General features: G+C 36.1%; 1 protein-coding gene across 2 annotated transcripts in view; it reads right to left on the minus strand.

Moving 5' to 3' along the window:
- The window catches only part of GSK3B (glycogen synthase kinase 3 beta), a 266798-nt gene that overhangs the window by 84317 nt on the left and 159956 nt on the right, over window positions 1-22525 (minus strand). For both annotated transcript variants that reach the window (XM_003825159.6, XM_003825160.6), the window contains exons 4-6: window positions 12078-12188; window positions 4781-4911; window positions 1442-1548 (exon numbers count right to left, since the gene is read on the minus strand). In XM_003825159.6, the coding sequence (XP_003825207.1) occupies window positions 1442-1548; window positions 4781-4911; window positions 12078-12188 (349 nt within the window). The remainder of the gene's footprint in view (window positions 1-1441; window positions 1549-4780; window positions 4912-12077; window positions 12189-22525) is intronic.

A 22525-nucleotide genomic window follows, 5' to 3' on the forward strand; every position in this document is an offset into this window, starting at 1 on the left:
CTTCTCTGGAGTAGTAGGTCTCAGCAGTGGGCTTCAAATATTCAGTGAACCATGCTATAAACAGATGTGCTATCATCCACTCATTGTTGCTCCATTTATGCAGCACAGGCAGAATACATTTAGCATCATTCTTAAGGGCCCTAGGATTTCTGGAATGGTAAATGAGCACTGGCTTGCACTTAAAAGTCACCAGCTACATTAGGCCCTCACAAGAGAGTCAACCTGTCCTTAGAAGCTTTGAAGCCAGGCAACGACACTTCTCCTCTCTAGAAGAAGTCTCCCATCTCTAGAAAATCTAGAGATGAAAGTCCTAAACGGTATCTTCTTCCAATTCAGTAGAAGGCTATTTGGTCTCCATTAAAACTCTGATGTTTAATGTAGCCACCTTCATCAATGATCTTAGTTAGATCTTCTGGATAACTTGCTGCAGCTTCTACATCAGCACTTGCTGCTTGCCTTGCACTTTTATGGCATGGTGCAGCTTTTTACCCTTAAACCTCATGAAATAACCTCTGCTACCTTCAGATTTTTCTTGTGTAGCTTCCTCACCTCTCTGTCTTCACAGAATTGAAGGGAGTTCAGGCCTTGCTGGGTTAGGCTTTGGCTCAAGTGAATGTTGTGGTTGGTTTGATCTATCCAAACCACTAAAACTTTCCCTGTAACAGCAATAAGGCTGTTTCACTTTCTTATCATTCATCTGTTCATTGGAGTAGCACTTTAATTTCCTTTAAGAACTTTTCCTTTGTGGTCACAACTTGGCTAACTGTGTGGCACAATTTCGATATGCCTTTCTTGCTCAGCTTAATCATTTCTAGGTTTTGATTAAAAGTGAAAAATGTACCTTTCACTTGAACACTTAGAGGCAACTGCAGAGTTATTAATTGGCCTAATTTCAATATTGTTGTCTCTCAGGGAATAGGGAGGCCTGAGGATAGGAAGAGAGATGGGGAATGGCCAGCTGGTGGAATATTCATAACATACACAACACTGATCGATTAAGTTTGCTGTCTTATATTGTTGTGGTTTGTGGCAAACCAAAACAATTACAATAGTAACATCAAAGACCACTGATCATAGATCACCATAGCAGATACAATGAGAATGTTTGAAATGTTGCAATAATTACCAAAATGTGACACAAAGACATGATGACACAAAGACATGAAGTGAGCACATGCTCTTATAAAACTAGTGTGGGCAGACTTGCTTGACTCAGGGTTGACACAAACCTTTGAGAGGTTAAAAAAAAAAAAGCAGTGCCTGGAAAGTATAATAAAATGAGGTATGCCTATACATGTTTGCATCTCAAGCTTTAAGAAAAAAAACATTATGGGATATATCCATCTTTCCATGGAAATAAAAGTACAGATCAGTAATACTAAATTACCAAAATCAAGAAGCAATTAATAATTATGAGCATTATATTCAGATTTGTACTTACCTATACTAGAGGTATAATCAGTGGCTCCAAAGATCAACTCTGGTGCCCTATAGTACCGAGAACAGATATACGAAACATTGGGTTCTCCTCGGACCAGCTGCTTTGCACTAACAGAAAAAAAATAAAAATTAAAAGCAGAAATTCTTTAAATCTAAACCTTAAAGAACCTAGACTGCTACCCTTTCACAGTATCAAATGATTTTATAAGATCCACATCATTTGAATCATATATGAAAAAGAAAATGTAAACTGTAACTATCTCTGACAAAAGAAATTTACAATTTTATCACCTTGCTCTGCAAAAAAGAATAGCAATTTTTAAAGAAAGCGTTTGTCACCTAAGAAGGCACCAAAAGCAAAAAAGGATAAGTGTTGAATTTCTTCTGATCCTCTGTTCCCCAAATTCCACCTCTAAAATACAAAGAAGCAAGGGCAGAAAAGAGGTACCTCCCCCACCAAAAAGCATGACAATGGATTCTAAGAATGAATACTCCTCACCCAATGTATTTCTTTAAAAAGGGTGAGAAACTGGCCACTGTCTTGCATTTTGACTTCTGACTCACGGCGAATATTTCAAGGCTTATAGACTCAATCTATTTTTCCATATCTTGGTCAATTTATTAACCACATAAACATTTATTACCCAATAAATTATAAACAGGCCCTTCAACTTCAGGGCAGAAATGATTCACTGCCTATAAATTCTAACTCTGCTATAGTAAGTTTAATTGCATGTTTTCTTATTCCAATTTTCCTACTAAAATACTTCGTTGCATGTATTTTAAATATGAAGTATAATAAATTACAATTAATTTCTTTTGAGATGTCGCCCAAGATAATCCAAAGACAGAATAAAATAAACTGCTGTAGAAGCCAGCCATTCTGACATACATTAATAATAAAGATAAATAAAGGGACAAAATGCAACAAAATCAAAACAGTAAAACAGTAAGTGCCAAAAAAAAAAAGTAAAGGTACTGGAAAACCAGGGTAAAGACAGATGAAAGTAGTCACAAGGATTTCAATGACTGGGATTTCTTTTCTTCCATTTATTTCTAGTCAATGATGACTCTAACCTTAACTTCTTTTTCCTTCATCACTAGTTTTGAAGTTTGTTTTTTAACCCTCTCCCCAAGTACTGACATACAATAACCATTTCATAAATTAATAAATACTAATCCCTGTTTTTAGGCTGCATGAAAATTATGACATTTAGTTTTCAGCATAATTGATAGGAGACTGTTATATCTTCTAAAGGATGCTTTTTAATTAACAAGATAGATGCTAATTATGTTCAGAAAATTCATTACGAGACAAAACGTTAATACCCAAGCTTTGTAGCCTGAAGTTTTTTCACTACCTGATGGAGCTACAAAAACGGAGCAGCCTCTCTTACAGAGGAGACTGGTTTTAACTACTTCCCAATATTGTGATCACATCTAGCTTTTCGTTCCTAAATAGCCCAACTAGTTCTTTAGCTACTTTTTGGCCCCTTTTCATCTAGTAAAAAAATAAGAAGAAAGTAATAGTATTTTGTTCAAATTACCAATCTGATAACGTACAGTCCAAAGTGTTTCCCAAACTCCATCTGACCAAACCAATTTTGTTAAAAACAAAAAAATCAGAGGGTTTATAAAAATGAGCTATCAAACAAGCGAAATCCCTCTTCCAAATTTATCAGAATAAAGCTATTTTATGTCCCAAGAGAATGGGCTGTACCAAGTGTTTTGACACTATATGAGAACAGAAGCTCTTCTAACCTTGGTGTCTCAGTCTGTCCCTACCAAGTCAGTCACTCTCAATGGTGAAGACACCCCATTAACAATAAAACATATCTGATTTGGGCAGTTTTTCCTATAGACAAGTAGCAGTGCTTTGTTTCAAACACCAGGTAAGAGTTTTACTATCTTTCACCCTTTTTAAAAATAGTTCAGGGAACAGAGTCATGGCCTGCAAAGTGATAGGTCATCTGAAATTAGAAAACAGTAAAATGAGGACGGTCTGAAAGAGGACACATTGTGAGACTAAGAAAAATTAACTCATGACAGAACAGATTTACTTATTTTTTAAAGGATCTGTCTCAAGAGAAGCCTGTGGAAAACATATCCTATGTTAAACCCCAAATTTAAACTGTGAATTGATGTAAAAGTATTACAAAGGGATAGGAACACAGGTATCAACAAGTGTGGGGCAGTATGTTATCTATAGAGCTATGGTTAAAAAGAATCTGTAACAAGGGTGAAAAAATTAAATTGGAGAGAATCCAAATTATGTAAAGATGTCTTAGGGACCATGAGGAGAGAGATTAGGTGATTACACCAGTGAGGAAGTAGTGAGGTAACTGCCTGAGTTACATGGGAATGTAGGCTTGACTACATGTTAAAAGGTTAGATCAGAGAGGCACAAAGTACTGAAAACTGAAAATGGAAAGAATAAAGTTGTATTACAAATTCACAGTATATTACCAAGAAATGAGCTTTTAAAAGCAGCAAGTTTGATGAAATTTGCAGGAAAAAGGGTGGAATAAAAGGTTAAATTATAGAGGAAAATGAAGAAAACACTGCATTGTTTTTTATCTCATCCCTGAATTGAGGTTAATTGTGAAGTTAAAAAGATACACAGGAATGTATAATAATCAATATTTTGAAAAAATTTAGTTCTTACTGAAAAAGGAGTATATATACCTAATGTAAATTCAAACAATACTAAAATACAATCAATGAAAAAGTGAGTTTCCCAACTACATTATATTCCCAAAGATCCTTTCTCAGGCAATCAAATATTATGGATTACGTACCATTTCAGAAATAAGCCACACATGTACTTGTGTATGTATGTGTGTGTGTACATATATATATATAGTCACACTCTGTATGTTTTTAAAACATAAAAGGTGGCATACAATACACATACTCTTGATCTTGCTTTCTTCATTTAATGTTTCCTAGACATCATTCCCTTTCAGTTCACAGAGAGCTGCCTCATTCTTTTTCATGGTTGCATGTATTACTCTGCATGTACCGTAATTTATTTAGCCATTTTCCTACTAATGGATGCTTATAAACAATGCTATAATAAAAATCCCTATATATACACTGTATTGTAAATATGTATTCCTAAGGAAATAATTCCTAAAAGTTAAATTGTTAAATGAAGGAGTATATACATTTATAATTTTGACAGAAACTAACAAAACTACTCTCACAGCTGCACTAGTTTATACTTCTTGAATAAGAATTACTGTGTTTAGGCTGATATTGCAAAAGGAATATATTTAAAAGAAGATAGTAGGGGGAGGAGGGGAAAAGGGAAGGGGCAGGGAGAGGGACAGTAGCTTACCTTCCAAAGTCACAGAGTTTTAATACAGCAGTATCAGGATCCAACAAGAGGTTCTGCGGTTTAATATCCCGATGGCAGATTCCAAAGGAATGGATATAGGCTAAACTTCGGAACAGCTGATACATATACAACTGGAATAGATAGTAGAAATTAATTAAATACTTCCTATTCTAAACAAATCAGAATCCTTAAGCAGTCAATAAAGTAACAGATTCTCAGAAAAGAACAGGTGAAATGCTATGGATTACTGGCACTCAATCTTCCTTTCACAAGTTTTGTGTCACTTCTGTATTAATTAGCTATTTCTATATGAATTAGCTAAACTGTCATTAACCATATGTACTATTCGCATCATTCTTTAATAACTCAAAAGAAGGAAATTTTACAATGTGCTTTATAACTTTTAATTTTACTAACATCTCACATCACAAGTCTGCTAAGATGGGCTTTTATTTAAAACACAAATGAAAAGCTCAGAGAGGCACCCGAAATCATGAATAATAAGTAACTTTGGGCCAGAAACCAGGTCTCCTGATTTTTAAGTTTATAGTTCTTTCTAGTAGAGCATGCTGCTGAATGTAAACGTATTTCCAAAGTGTGATCTTTAGAATATTCTTCTGAGATGTCAGCCTCCAAGATGATTGATACAGTGGTCTAGGAAAACTCATGTGGACTGAGAAAATCTGTAATCACTGCTCTATCAAGACATCAATAACCCTGTTAGTAGCATCACCGTTCTTCCTGTTAATATCCTTCAGAAAAAGTATAATTCAAAATGACATTCAAAAACAGATGCCTGACTATTGACATCATCTTTCAAAAGAGAAGACTTTCTCAGTTTTCTTACCAAAAAGATACACGGAGAAACTGGGTCTGCATGGAGTAAAGAATCAGACTCTTGACTGGAGGAGAGAGAAACTTCATGGACGAAGAGAGTATAATTTAAACCTTCTGTTTATCTCAAGGTCAGTGTTCTGATTCACTTTTAAACTTTTCTGGCTGTTTACCTTCTGACCTCTACCCCAAAGTTACACCATGGACAGAATTTTTGAAATGAGTCAAACCAAAGATAATAAATATCTTGGTAAAAAAACAATTAAAAAAAAAGATACTTAAAAGTCTAATGAAGCATTGACATATGGCACCATCTTTAAAAGCTACTGCTAAGGCTTAGGTTAATTAAAGTTAACATGAAACCTACTTTCCTTCTAAGAAGCATGGTGAAAACTGCAGACAGCTGAATTTTAGTACATCCTTGAAGTTAATGTGAACTATTAGCTGGAAAAGTTTATGTTTTCTTTAAAATGAAGCATGATATAAACTGTACAGATAAGATCTTTTATAAGGTCAGCATTTTGCCAACAAAGTTAAAATTAAGGCATTTAGGTATCCATATAACATTTTTTTAAAAACTTCATAGTTCTATTATTGTACCATCATTCACAGAATCCATTTCTAAGTCCTAAAGCTTACTGTAGGAGTTTAATTCATTACCACTAAAAAGATAACCTCCCATAAGAAACTGAGTTCATAGGCATAAATTTACTAAAAAAAAGAGATTTTATTGTGTCAGGGTATTAATGTCTAGGTCTGCAAGAATCAGTGAAAACGAGTTTTCTTTTTTTTTTTGAAAAAAAAAAGCTTAATCGTTTAAATGAGGTTAATTTTAAGATGTCTTTTTACTGTATTCTTTCATCTGAAAGATCTACTCTATCTTCATTGTTTTGAAAAGTTTATCTAGAAAAGTCAAGATAAAGAATGAAATATGCAATATTATATATTTGTTGTTATTTCACTTTGTAAAAGTGTATTTATAAGAAAGCTGAGAGGCTTTCTAGACTAGAACGATAGCAAAAACAAGAACAGAAAAACAACTTATCATGGGCTGGGCACTGTTCTAACTGTTTTATGTGTATTATTTCACTTACTCCTTATAATAACCTTATGTAATAAGTACTAATATTATTACCATTTTAAATATAAAATAACTGAGGCCCAGAGAGATTAAGCAACTTGCTCAATATCACACACACACAATATTCTGTAGTGGTTTGAGTAAGTGCTTCTCTTTCAATTACTATTTATGTATTCTGCCATATTTTATTAAATAAAGGTGTAAAATATAATCATTAAATAGCTTGGTGGAGGCCGGGCGCGGTGGCTCACACCTGTAACCCTAGCACTTTGGGAGACCAAGGCAGGCGGGTTGCCTGAGCTCAGGAGTTCGAGACCACCCTGGGGGCAACATGGTGAAACCCCGTCTCTACTAAAATGCAAAAAATTAGCCGGTCTTGGTGGTGCACGCCTGTAATCCCAGCTTGGAAGGCTGGGGCAGGAGAATTGCTTGGACCCGGGAGATAGAGGTTGCAGTGAACCCAGAATGCACCACTGCACTCCAGCCTGGGCCACAGAGCGAAATTCTCTCTCTCTCAAAAAAACAAAAACAAAACAAAACAAAACAAAAGCAGTTTGGTGGCTAAATAAAAGACTAGAATGATTAATTCTTAGAAACTCAAATATAATTAACACACTTTAAAATATAACAGATTTAACATATACTAAGTGCCAAACCAAGAAAAGCATTTCTGCCTATTTGCCTATTTGTTTAGTTAATTCTTGCAACCACTCTAAGATACACATTATCCCTATTTTTACAGAAGATATTGAGGTTCAATGAAAACAATTTTTTTTATTTTTCATTTTATTCAAAGTTGGTACAAAACTGTTAACATTTCCATAAAACAATTACTATGCTTCAGTTACAGGACAAAATATCACAGAAAGGAATGTACTTTGCAGTTGAACACAATTTGAACAGTTAGTTATATTTAACTCAAATCCAATGCCCTCTTCTCTGTGCCATAATATCTGAAGTAATAAAATAATAAAACAATAGAATACATGTTAAAACAAGTAATAACAATTTTATTTATGATTCAAAAAATGCATCCAACTCTCTTGTGTGATCAGACCCTGTCCTTAAACATGTATTTTCAATTAAAAAAAAATTAAGTTCACAACAATGATTTGCCAGTCATCTGTTTTAGAGTTGCATTTTAAAACCTACTTAAGTTCTGAAATATACTCATCAGAAAAGCAAAGGTGCTCAGTTTTTAACCTGTGTATTACTCATAGAAAATACTCAACTCTCCCAGAAAAAGTGAAAGGCAATTATAAAGAAACGCAGTTGCCATTCTGGTAACATGTATGCCAAACAAGTCCTTATCAGATGATGAGGTACATGAAGGCAAGAGTTACTTGCATTTACTACTTTTATATCGCTCTCACAATCTAACATTTTTCATACAATAGGATTACAATAAAACTATGTAGAATGACTACGTGAAGGAGATCAACTCATAACTCATCAATTCCAGACACTGTTTTTATCTTTTCAGATAAAAGGGATCGATGTCCCCAAAGAATAATGCCCAGAGCCAATAGATCTGGCCTCTGAAAGCACTGTGGTTACATAAAAAAAAAAAAAAAAAGAAAAGAAAAATCATCCCTTTTCCCACAAGGGGGAGAAAGAAAGGAGTGCTAGATTTCTCTCTGTATGCCAACTTCAGTATGTACAATAATTTTATTTTCTTTTTTAAAATACAGGATGCCAGATATCTAGCTCAACTATTTGCTGGCAAAAATACCGTAAGTGCACAGGGTTGTTCACTATAGCAAAAACCAAAAAAACCACAACAAAAAACAAGAGGAAAACAATATGTGCATTATTGGTCACTGGGTGAATTAACTAGAATATAGCCACATGATGAAGTAATATGGTAGCCATAAAGAAGGTGACACACACACACACACACACACACACACACACACATATGAAAATATGGACTGATCTCTAGGACATATTTTTAACTGAAAAAAAGAGAAAAATGTGTACCTTATGTAACCATTTATATAAAAACAGTAAGAATAACTGCATGTTTGCTTATTTTAAAAATGGTAGGATAAATTATGAACACTTAAAAAATACTTAACACTGGTAGAGGAAAGGAACAGAGCAGAGGGAACAGAGATAAAAGCTAAACTTCTTTGAAAATGCCTTGTTTTGTCAATCTTGCTTTGAACTATGTATAAATATTTTATATGAATTTTAAAGTAAATTTTATTTAAAAATTTAGAAAACCACAATCTATAATAAAAGTAAACTGAAACAAACAAATGCTTAATGGAACATCATCACACAGAGAGGAATTATTCAATTTTTTTGAGATGAAGTCTTGCTCTGTCACCCAGGCTGGAGTGCAGTGGCACGATCTTGGCTTACTGCAACCTCCGCTTCACAGGTACAAGTGATTCTCCTACCTCAGCCTCCTGAGTAGCTAGGATTACAGGTGTGCTCCAGGATGCCCAGCCAATTTTTATATTTTTAGTAGAGGTGGGGTCTCGCCATGTTGGCCAGGCTGACGACCTCTGGTGATCTGCACACATCAGCCTCCCAAAATGCTGGATTACAGGCATGAGCCAATGTGCCTGACCTCAGTGTTTCTTTAGAACAGAGAAATTTGATTGTTCATCCCTAATGGGATCTAATGGGTAAAACTGAGCTGTGCTTAGATCTTAAATTATTTTTAGCTGGTGGTCCTAGTGTTGGAATTGTTATTCTAAGACGGTTATGTAGGGTGCTGGGTAGAATAAGTTATTAATTATACTACTATCATTGAGAAATGAAATTTTCAATGTAAGAGAAAGGAAATACAAATATAAGATTATTACAGTTAAGTAAAAACTCATCGATTTTATTTGAAAGTATCAGTATGAACTCATGGTGTATTTATTTTTGGAAAAAAAGAAGATGCATTACATCTGAGAAAATTACCCACATATTTCCTAGCTCTGTTCACTAAAAAGACCCAGAAACAATAACCAATCCCGTGACAATTAGCACCTCCAGCATCCAGACTGTGGTCTCTAAATACCACCTCCCACTAAAAGAACAAGGTCTTCTTGAAGAAAAGGTTGATTCTAAGTCTGAGGAAGAAATGTGTAAGATGAACTTGGAATACTTTGTCATGTTAGAAAGCAAGGAAACTGTCAAATATTATTAAGACTCACATAAGATACTTTAAAACAAACAACAAAACACCTCATTCATTGGTACCTATGGAGGATGCTATGGAATTGACTATTATAAATTTTCGTAAATAAAGAAAAGGGATCAAATACATTTCCTGTCTTTTTATATAAACTATATCTCAGGGCACAAATAGTTGATATGGGAAAATCTCTCTTTATGAAACTATTCCAGCTTATAAATTAAGAAGGAATAATAACAGTAGACTATCAACATTTTGTAACCTTTAATGAATTAATGAATTTAGGCAGTGATCATCAATGGCTACTAATGTCAGGAAAAGAAAGACATTATGTTCTTCCTTCAGAAAGCACTCAATACTACAAATGAAGTGGTCCTGACTCCTACCAAAAATATATTTAATTATCAGTTATCTAACCACCAATTTGCAGGAAATATAGATGACAAAAGAACATACTAATTACACTACAGAAATTCAGCAAAATCCAGACCAAGAAAGTATAGGTCAAATGATCTGGTTTCTTTAGCAACAAAGTTCAAGAGAGAGAAAAAGAGAACCTATGGATTAAAAGAAACATTAGAGGCACATCAGCCAATCACAGTATATAAACCTTAACTGAATGCCAATTCAAAAATATAAACTTTAAAAAATTATGTCATAGGCAAATATAAACTGGGTATCTAATGACACTAATGAAATACTATTTATTTTCATAGGTATGACAATGGTAATTTAATTACATTTAAAAAAATAATATCCTGGCCGGGCGTGGTGGCTTGCGCCTGTAATCTCAGTACTTGGGGAGTCCCAGCTGGTGGATCAATTGAGGTCAGGAGTTCAAGACCAGCCCAGCCAACATGATGAAACCACATCTCCACTAAAAACACAAAAATTAGCTGGGCATGGTCGCGTGTGCCTGTAATCACAGCTACTTGGGAGGCTGAGGCAGGAGAATCGCTTGAACCCAGTGCGTGGAGGTTGCAGTGAGCCGAGATTGTGCCACTGCACTCCAGCCTGGGCAACAGAGTGGAAGGAAGGAAGGAAGGAAGGAAGGAAGGAAGGAAGGAAGGAAGGAAGGAAGGAAGGAAGGAAGGAAGGAGGTAGGTAAGGAGGTAGGTAGGTAGGTAGGTAGGGAAGGAGGGAAGGAAGGAAGGAAGGAAGGAAGGAAAAATAAAAAAGAACATCCTTATCTATACATAAAGTATATATATACTTTATATATAAATATATGATATACACTACATATAGTATAGTTTATATATAAATATGTAATATACACTGTAGTATATATAGTTTATATATTATATATACAATATATAGTGTATATTATATATACTATATATATATATATGACTCCTTGCCAAAGTAATCTAGCTAACAAAAGTACTTGAAGAACTTCTATTATTATTATTATTATTATTAGCTTATGCAAAATCCATCCAAAGAACTTCTATTATTAATGGTCCTACTTTGGTAACCCTTTTATTATTGTGAAGCTTAAATTTTTAACAAGACTTCAAAAACTCTAACCATAAGACATTCAGAGTCAATGCCATTTTATTTTCTACAGTCATTTCCATAAAGGGTTAAATTTAAAAATTGTATTTAGATATGTGAACTTTCAAACTTAACTACTAGTTTTCACAATGCCATAGTTAATAATTTGTTACTAATAACTAACCACAACTTTAATACAAATTATGCTAGATAAATACCTAGCCATTCTGCCACGAGTTCTAGGAAATAAACAAGATGGCATTGATATTAGATACCAAAAAATAAACAACACCCAATGCATATTTAAAATTGCCAACAGTTTAAGCTGCAGCTACAGATGCTAAAAAATATATAAATGGCATCTGTGAACAAATGAATTTGAACATATTTATAACTATATTTTACAATTTTATATGATATGCTCCTATTTTGGTTTGTGGCACAATAAAGATATCAGAGGTTAAATTAAAATGTACTGTGGCTAGCAGAAATAAAATCTATAAATGTCTGTGAAAAATATTCACTGTAATTTACCAGAATATCTTTACTATCTGAGTTATAAAACTTCAAAAGGTGCACAATTCACATTTTAAAACTGTAAAAGGATTTAACAAATTTCCAACAATACCTACTTTACAGTTTTTCTCCCTGAGTATTAAATACAATAATATAGTTAAAACATAAAAGAGGCTCTCCTTGGTTCATAAAAAATGTTTTCTAAAATGGAAAATTGTTATGTTTTTACATACCTTGACATAAATCACAGGGAGCGTCTGTTTGGCTCGACTATAGTGTCTGGCAACTCTGTATACTGTTTCCGGAACATAGTCCAGCACCAGATTAAGATAGACCTCATCTTTCTGAAAGAGTTTATTAAAAAAACAAAAAACAAAACAGATTAGAAACTGGTCTTTAAATATTCAAATTAGAGTAAATTCTCTAGATATTTACTTATTCGGACTTTTAAAGATTAATGTGTCACTTTTAATTATATAAAATTACTTCAGAATATAACCATAATAATAAAACAAGTCAATCACACCTTTTTACTAATAATTCAATGGGGAAAAATAGTCATTTCAATATTGTTAAGATTCCCAATTACATTTAAACGATTATTTTGGTTACCATGATTTTAGAGGATATCACCTGTCATAAAATATAATATTTTCTAGGCTGATAATCAATGTCCTCATATCCTATTAAGATAAGTATCATGGTGGCAGGGAGAGTACTGAATCTGAAACTAAGAAACATGGATTTCTAGCCCTAGCTCTGCTAGTTGGTGTGTGCAAGTCACTTGCATCTCTAGGCTTCAGTTTCTTCAACTACAATATGAAAAGTCAGACTAAACAGTCCAAAATGTCTCTAACCTACACACACACAAAAAGATCTTATAGTTACCTGATAGTATATAACTGATAGAACAATCACTTGTCTTCTATAATTAACTGAAATTTAAAAAAATAACCTATAAGGCAACGTGTTACCATACTCACAAGCTCATTACAGGTCCTATGCTTAAATATCCATGCTCTGCAGCATAAAGACACCAACTCAACAACACCAGTGGAGAAAAAGAAAGGCATTCTAAGTTAAGCACCAAGTAGGAAGGAAGAGCAGGGCACTGCCCTTACCTTGTTCATGTGGCCAGTGTCAGGTAAATTGAAGCAGAAAACAAAGTTGAGAGTCACCATGTTCAAGCATAGACTTGGCTACTGAGTGGGAAATACTGTGGATAAACAAACTTTCACAATCTCCCAATTTGAAATAATCTTACCTATCAAACTGAAGTGGAGAATTTCAATTTTCAGCATTTACTGAGCATTTTCCATATTATCAGTGGCCACAGCAGAGGAAATAAAAGTGTAAAAGAGATGACATCTAAACTGCGTATAAAAGGAGCATTTCACGCAGAGAGAGAAAACTATATTCAAAACGTAAGGTCATGTAAGAGTAGAGCAGAGATTAGGAAATAGTGAAACATCATGCCATTGACCCTACTACCTTCTCTCTACACTTCACACACTTATGTTCTCCTCTCTTCCCTTCTTAGCCTGCTTAAATTCCATGGTCCATCATTATCCTCTCTAACACGAGAGTTAACAAACAACAGGAATAGTCTGCTGCCTGTTTTTAAAAATAAACTTTTAATGGAACAGAGCTATGCCTATTCAGTTAAGTATTGTCTATGGCTGCTTTTGGACTACAGTGACAGAACTGAGTAATTGTGACAGAGACTAGATAGCCCGCAAAGCCAAAAATATCTAAGAAAAAGCTTGTGGTTTTTCCACAACCCTGGTTGAGTTCAGCTTTCTGCCCAGTCCATGTCTACGACCAAAGAGCTCAACATGGCTGCAAAGAAACCTCTAATTATGCTGACTGGTGTCATGTTCAAGTCATCATCAAAATTTAATTTGTTAGCCAGGCGTGGTGGCTTACGCCTGTAATCCCAGCATTTTGGGAGGCTGAGGCAGGCAGATCGCTTGAGTTCATGAGTTTGAGACCAGCCTGGGCAACATGGCAAAACCCCATCTCTACAAAAAATACAAAAATTAGCCAGGCGTGGTGGTGTGCACCTGTAGTCCCAGTTACTTGGGAGAAGGAGGTGGGAGAATGGCTTCAGCCTGGGAGGCAAAGGTTGCAATAAGCCAAGATCATGCCATGCACTCCAGTCTGGGTGACAGAGCCACACCTTGTCTAAAATCAATTTGTCCAGCAATAATTATACACTTTCCTGGTCCATTCACTTTTCCAGACCACTTAATTTCTTCTTTCCTCCTCTTCAACCTCTAACACTCCTTCTCTAACCTCAGCCTCAACAGATGACCTTGCTTGCATCACTACAAGCACTAACCTACCAGCATCTATCTCCATATACTCCTATTTTACTTCTGTAACTAGAGATAAGCTAACCCAGCTCCTTCCTAAGGCAAACATCACTACATGTTAAAGCAAAAACAAAAATGGTCCTGTACTCAAGGTCATTGCTCCAGAATTTTTTTTGTCTTTCTGCATTAATTATTCCGTGTGGAAACATTACAATCAGCACATAAACTTGCTATATTTCTCCCATCTTAAAAAAAAAAAACTATCTCTAACCACACTAATCACCACCATATTTCTGCCTCCTCTCCTTAAGCTGACTTTCTCCAGTTCCTCTCTCCTCCTATTCTAAAACTTTCTCCAACAGAATTTCACTACCACTATGCCAAAATTATTCCAGATGAACAATATCCTTGTTGCTGAATCCAAAGCCAATTTTCAGTCATCATGTTACCCTTCTCATCTATTTGACTTGGCACTACCATTTGGAAAAGTCAATCACGTTCCTTTCATTGAAGCACCTTCTTCACTTCATAGGACACTATACTTTTTTGGTTTTCATCCTACCCTACAGACAACTCTTCTTTTCTCCATTTCTGCTTCCTCCTATTCTCCTTGATCTCTTAAAAATTGGAAGATCCCTGGACTTAGTCCTCAGATCTCTTCTGTTCTTTAAACTCACTCCCCCTTGATAATCTCATCCAGTCTAATGACTCAATACTACTATACACTGATTATATCTAAATACATACACATATACTAGACCTCTGCCCTTCAACTCCACACTAGTATATCCAACTGTGTATCTGGTATTGCTCTGGCTGAAAATCTTAGAATCATCCTTAATCAACTCCCAGCCCCTTCTCTCTTACACTTCCACACACACACACACACACACACACACACACACACACACACACACACACACCTATACCCACACATACACCCTCATATCCAAATGCCAGGAAATATGAATGGTTCCACCTTTAAAATTTATCTGGATCCAACCACTCATCATCTTCACTGGTAGAACCCTCGTCCAAGCTACTATCACCTTTCACGTGGATTACTGTAATATCTTCCTAAATGGTCTGCTTCTACCCTTATTCCTTTCCAGTCTACTATCAACTAAAATCAAGTCAAGTTAGACTGTATCTCTTCTACTCTATCTCATTGGTCTATAAGGTACTACACACCCATCTCATTATTTCTGTCCTCTATTCTTCTACTCCACTGCTGTCCTCACTGCTTACTTTTGTCTACCCAAGCTACTTCCCTGCTATTTCTTGAACACATATGGTACATTTTCAGATTCAGGGATTCTGTACTTCAGGGCTTCTAGTTCTTTAACCTAGAATGTTCTCCCCCAAGACATGCTCAAAGCTCATTTGTCTCAACTCCTTCAAAATCTTTGGTAAAAGTGTTACCTTCTTAGTATGGCTTTCCTTAATCATTCCATTTAAAATTACAACCCATTCCTCCACCTCCACATTCCCCATCTGCCTTCCCCACTTTATAAATGACTCTTACCATTGTATAACCACATAGTTTATTTCATTTTATCTGCTTCCTCTGACTAGACAAGGCTCCATGATGGCAAAGGCTTTTGTCTGTTTTATTCACTGCTCTATCTCCATGTAGAATAGTGCCTAGCACACAGTAGGTACTCAGTAAATATTTGCTGACTAAATTAAGTGTAGGGGCAATGGGCATTTTAAAAAATGTAGTATTACATATTTCACAATGTATACACATATAAAAATCATGTACACTGTAAATATATACATTTTTATTTTTCAATTATATCAATAAAGCTTGAAGAAAAAAATTAGATTACAAACTGACATGTCTGTTTTAACTCAAACAGTATTATGGAAAATGCGTATGGAGAGGAGACTTGGGAAAGTGAGAATGAATGCAGGGTGAGCAGCTGGAAACCTTCTACAAGAGTCCAAAGGCTGAATCAGGGCATAAGGCAATAGGGACTTTTTTTAAAGCAGGGGGAAGGTAGGGTAGGTATGCCGGCTAGTTGAACATGAGACTAATAGAGAATGCAAGAAACAAAGAGATTGGGATTAATTTAACTGTCTTTAAGCTTGGGCAACCAAATAGGCGATGAGACACAGAAAGCAAAAACAGTAGAAAGGTTTGAAGGAAAAATTATTTGAACTTTTACTTAATGAATCTCAGAACACTTTGAGTAGTTACATTACATAGGTGGTTGCAAACAGAGGTCAAGGCAAAACTCAGGAAGCAAGAGTGGAGTACAGCTTGAGATTCAGGCAATAGCTGAAGCCATGAGAATAGACTTGTTCACCTAAGAAGACCACCCAGAGTTGGAGAGTAAGGAAAGGACTGAGTATGGAATCCTGAAAAACACTAAATTTAAGAAGCAGACAACATAGGGGACTTAGCAAACATGAAGAAAAAACTAAGAGGCAAAAGAAAGCAAGGAAAGATTAGCATCGACGATTCAAAGTGGAAATTTCCATAAGGGTGAGAGGTGAAACTGTGAAGCATTTCAATAGCAGACGAGATGAGGACTAAAAAGAGGTTATTCGATCTATACCCAATATCTTGGTGTATCTTGGTTCAGTGATGCTCTTGGAAAAAGAGGTTTCAGACCATGGTGCCAGTAGCAATCAAGCTTTATTGGGTTCACAAGTGAGCAGGTGGCAGGTGAGGAATAGGAGGTAGTTAATTCAGTTTATTCTCACAAAGTCTCTGGTGATGAAAGTAAGGAGAGAACTGGGAGTTGGTAACTCAAGGGGAGCAAAAGTCAAAGAAACATTGTTGCTGGGCTTTTGTTTGCACTTTTTACTGGCTAAAAGAGACCCAAATTTATTTGTAAGCTAAGTAGACATAGGTAGAATAAAGTTATAAAAAAGGAGGAAAGGCCGGGCTTGGTGGCTCACGCCTGTAATCCCAGCACTTTGGGAGGCAGAGGCGGGCAGATCATGAGGTCAGGAGATCGAGACCATCCTGGCCAACACGGTGAAACCCTGTCTCTACTAAAAATACAAAAAATTAGCCGGGCGTGGTGGCAGGTGCCTGTAGTCCTAGCTACTTGGGAGGCTGAGGCAGAAGAATCGCTTGAACCCAGGAGGCAGACGTTGCAGTAAGCTGAGATCACACCACTGCACTCCAGCCTGGGAGATAGAGCGAGACTCCATATCAAAAAAAAAAAAAAAAAAAAAAGAGGGAAAAGGGATAAGAAGCAAGATTCTAGAAAATCAGGAGAAGGAAGAAACAAGGACAAAGACAAACTATATAGCATAGTAATTAAGAAGTAAGATTAGCATGAGTCACATAAAACTATATAGAAGTCCCAATTCTGTTACTAGGAGTTATGTGACTATGAGCAAGTTATTTAACCTAAGCATCAGTTTCCTCATCTGCAATATAGAGCTAATGACAGTATCTATTTTAAAGAACTGTCATGATATTATAAGAAATCATCAATGTGAAATTCTTTAAATACATTACCTAACACACAATAAAGACTCGAGTTTTAGCTATTTTCATCCTTAAAAAAATAGTATCTTTTTTTCTTTAAATCTAATAAGTGACTAGGTATTAGGGAAAAGGAAAGAAATGTAAGCTGAATGAGTTATGTGTGATGATCCTATTTCTTGTAAAGTAAGAGATAAGATGATATGCAAAACTAGGGGTAACAAGAGTAATGCTGAAGGCTAAAAGAAAAAAATGCAGAGATCAATATTCAGAAACAATCAGTTCCCATTGTAAATGAGGTCTAATAAAGAGAACAAATTAACAGAATGCTCAATTGGTGTGAAAAGGATTGCTGTATTAAATAGAATTCAAAGAATGGTGAGTCTCAGGTATTAGAAAGGTCATTAACACAGATGTCAAAACCATTTTTTTAACTATTACTCAATCACAAAGTTTATTTTAATGATCCATTTTACAAAATTAATCATTATACAATTATGAACAACCTGGAGATGTGTATACCACTACATTCCAATTTACTTCATTTGCTAAACAATCATACTAACAGTTAAGAATATAAAGGCTGAACCAGGCGCAGTGGCTCATGCCTATAATCCCAGCACTGTAGGAGGCCAAGGCAGAAGGATCACTTGAGTCCAGGAGTTCACAACCAGCCTGGGCAACACAGGGAGGCACCATTTCTACAAAAAAACAAAAAATTGGCCAGGCATGGTGGCTCATGCCTGTAATCCCAGCACTTTGGCAGGCCGAGGTGGGCGGATCACCTGAGGTCTGGAGTTCGAGACCAGCCTGACCAACATGGAGAAATCCCATCTCTACTAAAAATACAAAATTAGCCAGGCATGGTGGCGCATGCCTGTAATCCCAGTTACTCTGGACGCTGAGGCAGGAGAATGGCTTGAACCAGGAGGCAGAGGTTGCTGTGAGCTGAGATCGCGCCATTGCACCCCAGTCTGGGCAACAAGAGCGAAACTCTGCCTCAAAAAAAAAAAAAAAAATAATAATAATAATAATAATAATTAGCCAGGCCTGGCAGCGCACGCCTGTGGTCACAGCGACTCGGGAGGCTAAGGTGAGAGGATCACTTGAGCCCCAAAAGTCAAGGCTAGTGAGCCGTGATGGCACCACTGCAACCCAGCCTGGACGACACAGTGAGATTCTGTCTCCTACACACACACACACACACGCACACACACACACACACTTATTTAATTTTATATATTTAAACTATATGTAAGATTAAAAGATGAATGCCAAGTTCAACAGAGATTTCTAGTTACAGGACTATAAACTGTCCTTCCCTTGTCTCAAAATTTTTATAAATGATTTCATTTATTACAGGTTGCAAATGCCATCAACAGCTAAGCAACATATGTAAAAGTGTGAAGCCAAATTGTGTAACGCAATAAGGGGCAACAGTTGGTAAATCACACAGTACAAAACTTAACTAACTACAAGCATTCTAGTTTAAAAAAAAAAAAACAGAATGTGCTTGTCAAATAAAACACATCATGGGATAGATTTGGCTGTCAATTTATAACCTCTGATTTCAACACAGCCACCTAAGATTGACACAGACCTAGAAGAATGGCTTAAAATGAAACATTGAATAAAAATTTAAAGAACTTGGGCTGGTATGATAGACCAAACCCGCAATATGAAATTTAACAAAGGCCCTATGACTAAAATCAAAGTGTCAATGTATTATTGAGAATGAGAGAACAGAGGAACTCCAGATCAAACTTGACAGTAATACATCTGGAAATTAAAGAAGTGTAATTGAACAGAACTCAAAAAGAAAAAACACTGAAATGCAACCAATAAAAAACATCATGCAACATTAGGCTACAAAAGTATTGTGTTCAAATCAATGAAGATAATTCCACTCTACTTTGTATAGCTCATGCTGCATTGGAAGTAGTGATATCCCTTTATTGGCCACATATTTTATTCATAATATTAACACAGCAGAATACATCAAAGGAAGGCTAATGAAAGCATGTCTGCTATAGGCTGAACAATCTAATTTACTACACTATGAGAAATATGAAGGCACCAAAAAATGCTCTTGTTAAATTTACAAATGTTCTAATGTAAAATAAATAGCCACAGGGAATAACCCCGAGGGGACAGTGCCCATCCCTAGGAAACACCATATGTAGGGAAAACAGTAGTATTTTTGCAGTTCCAAAGTACGGTTTTGTTTGAAGCTTCTTGCTACAACATAATTAAGAAGGCTGAAGATGCTAATATTTTGAGAAGACCAGGATTCAGCATTTCTAGCATTCGTAATTTTCTGAAACATCTCAGGTTTGCTATTTCCTTAATGTAATCTATCTCCTTTGGATTCTCAGACACAATGCTAGAATACTCACAAATTGTAAACTTTAAAAACTAAATAGGCCGGGCACAGTGGCTCACGCCAGCAGTCCCAGCACCTTGGGAGGCCGAGGTGGGTGGATCTCTTGAGCCCGGAAGTTTAACACCAGCCTGGGCAACATGGCGAAACCCTGTCTCTACCAAAAATACAAAAGTTAGCCAGGCGTGGTGGCATGCACCTGTAGTCCCAGCTACTCAGGAGGCTGAGGCATGAGAATCGCTTCAACCCAGGAGGCGGAGGTTGCAGTAGTCAAGACTGCACCACTGCACTCCAGCCTAGGTGACAGAGCAAGACTGTCTCAAAAAAACAAAACAAAACAAAACAAAAAGAAATAAAAAAAAAAATAAAAATTTAAAAAACCTAAATAGAACACACAGTATCATTTGGGAGGCAGGAGCTGAAAACGCTGAGTCTACTAACCTCAAATAACTGATACTAGGTTTCCAAAAAACTGGCAAAAGAGTCAATGCCAGAAGTCCTTTGAAAGGAATCTGCTATTATGCAAAGTGGATCTTACTTAGAAACTTCCAAAAAAATTACATAATGTATAATTTAGGGAGTATTTCTATGACTCAGTTTTCCTAGTTATTAATTTTATTAATAAACTATTCTCTAATCACTGATAACCACTTTTCTATGAACTCCACATTAAAACCACACACTGAGTAAGAAATTTAAGTGACAAAATTTTGATCACATGTAACAACAACTCAACAACAGCTGAGATAACTCCATCCTACCTTTGGAAAACACATTAGTATGATGTGTTATCTCCAGATAACTTCTGAGGTCAAGGAAATAAAATGACTTGAGGTTACATTTTTAATAGAATCATGATACAATTTTAAAAATCTGATGGAATGCAATACAACATATTAGAGATCCCAGCAATAAGACATCAAATGCAGCATCACAGTAACCCAGGATTCTCATCAGAATTGGACTGGGCATTCCAACTGGCAAAAATCTCCAAAATAGCTATCTTTTCTCTGATGGGTACGCCAGGCTGGCTAGAGATGAGAATATAGTACTAATAGTAAAGAGTGTGTGGATAAGGTAAGAGAATACCTTTTTGCTTGAGAGGTTGTGGGAAGGAAATGGGAAAGGGTAGGCACCTAGCATACAACGATTAAGGCAAATTTCATCCCTATCTCACACCTTAAAACAAAATAAACACCAAAATTACCAAAGGGTTTTTTTTTTTAGAAAAATAATAAATGTGCCAGAAGAAAACATGGGTATTTCTGCAAATCTTGGAAGACAAAAGAGCTAAGCCATGGAGAAAAATAATGCCAATTTGATTACACAGAACTGTAAAACATCTATACTACCTTAAGAAAAAAAAACTCACACAAACCCAGTAAAAAAAACCATGACAATTTGGCAAATAAACAAATAAATAAACTTCTGCTACACATGACAAAAGCCTGATTTGTTTTTCTTTAAAACACAAATAGTACTTGGAAGTCAACAAGAAAAAACCAGTATTCAAACAGAAAACATGGAAATATAGACTGGGTACGGTGGCTCACGCCTGTAATCCCAGCACTTTGGGAGGCTGAGGCTGAGTTCAGGTGTTTGAGACCAGCTTGGCCAACATGATGAAACCCTGCCTCTACTGAAAATACAAAAATTAGCTGGATTTGGTGGCAGACACCTGTAATCTTAGCTACCCTGGAGGCTGAGGCAGGAGAATTGCTTGAACCCAGGAGGTGGAGGTTGCAGTGATCGAAATCATGCCGTTGCCCACCCCAACCCCTGCAAAACAAACAAACAAAAACAAGAAAGGAAATATGGAAATACGCATTAACAGATGGTCAAAAAAATGGCCAACAAAACTGTAGAAAAATGCTCAGCCTCACTCATAATTAAAGAAATGTAATAAAGATAGCGATAAGCCACAATTTTTCATCTATCAAACTAGAAAAGAAAATTCAATCTGAGAAAACTAAGTATTGAAATAGATCACCATCCAATATGAACTACAACAATTCTTGTGAAAGTCCAAACTCATGCAATCTATTGGGCAGGCAATGGGTTATTAATTCAGAAGTGAAGACATAGAGCCCCCCCAACTAGACTCAGCAATGACACTTTAGGGATTACATCTATGAAAACAATTCGGTGTGTGTACACGCTCGTGCATGCATAAAATTTGTGAAGAGCAAGAAATTAAAAACACATCTGCATGCCATTATCTTATAATGCCAGAAAACAAAAACATGCTTTAAAATAAAACAAAAAGCCCACATGATAGTATGTTAAAGAAGCACAGGAGCCGCCAAGCGCCGCGGCTCACGCCTGTAATCCCAGCACTTCGGGAGGCCGAGGTGGGTGGATCACCTGAGGTCAGGAGTTTGAGCCAAGCCTGGCCAACATGGTGAAACCCCGTCTCTTGTGAAAATAAAAAAATTAGCCAGGCATGGTGGCAGACGCCTGTAATCCCAGCTACTTGGGAGGCCGAGGCAGGAGAATCACTTGAGCCTGGGAGGCAGAGGTTGCAGTGAGCAGAGATCA

Source organism: Pan paniscus, chromosome 2 (genome assembly GCF_029289425.2).
Source record: "Pan paniscus chromosome 2, NHGRI_mPanPan1-v2.0_pri, whole genome shotgun sequence".
Taxonomy (NCBI): domain Eukaryota; kingdom Metazoa; phylum Chordata; class Mammalia; order Primates; family Hominidae; genus Pan; species Pan paniscus.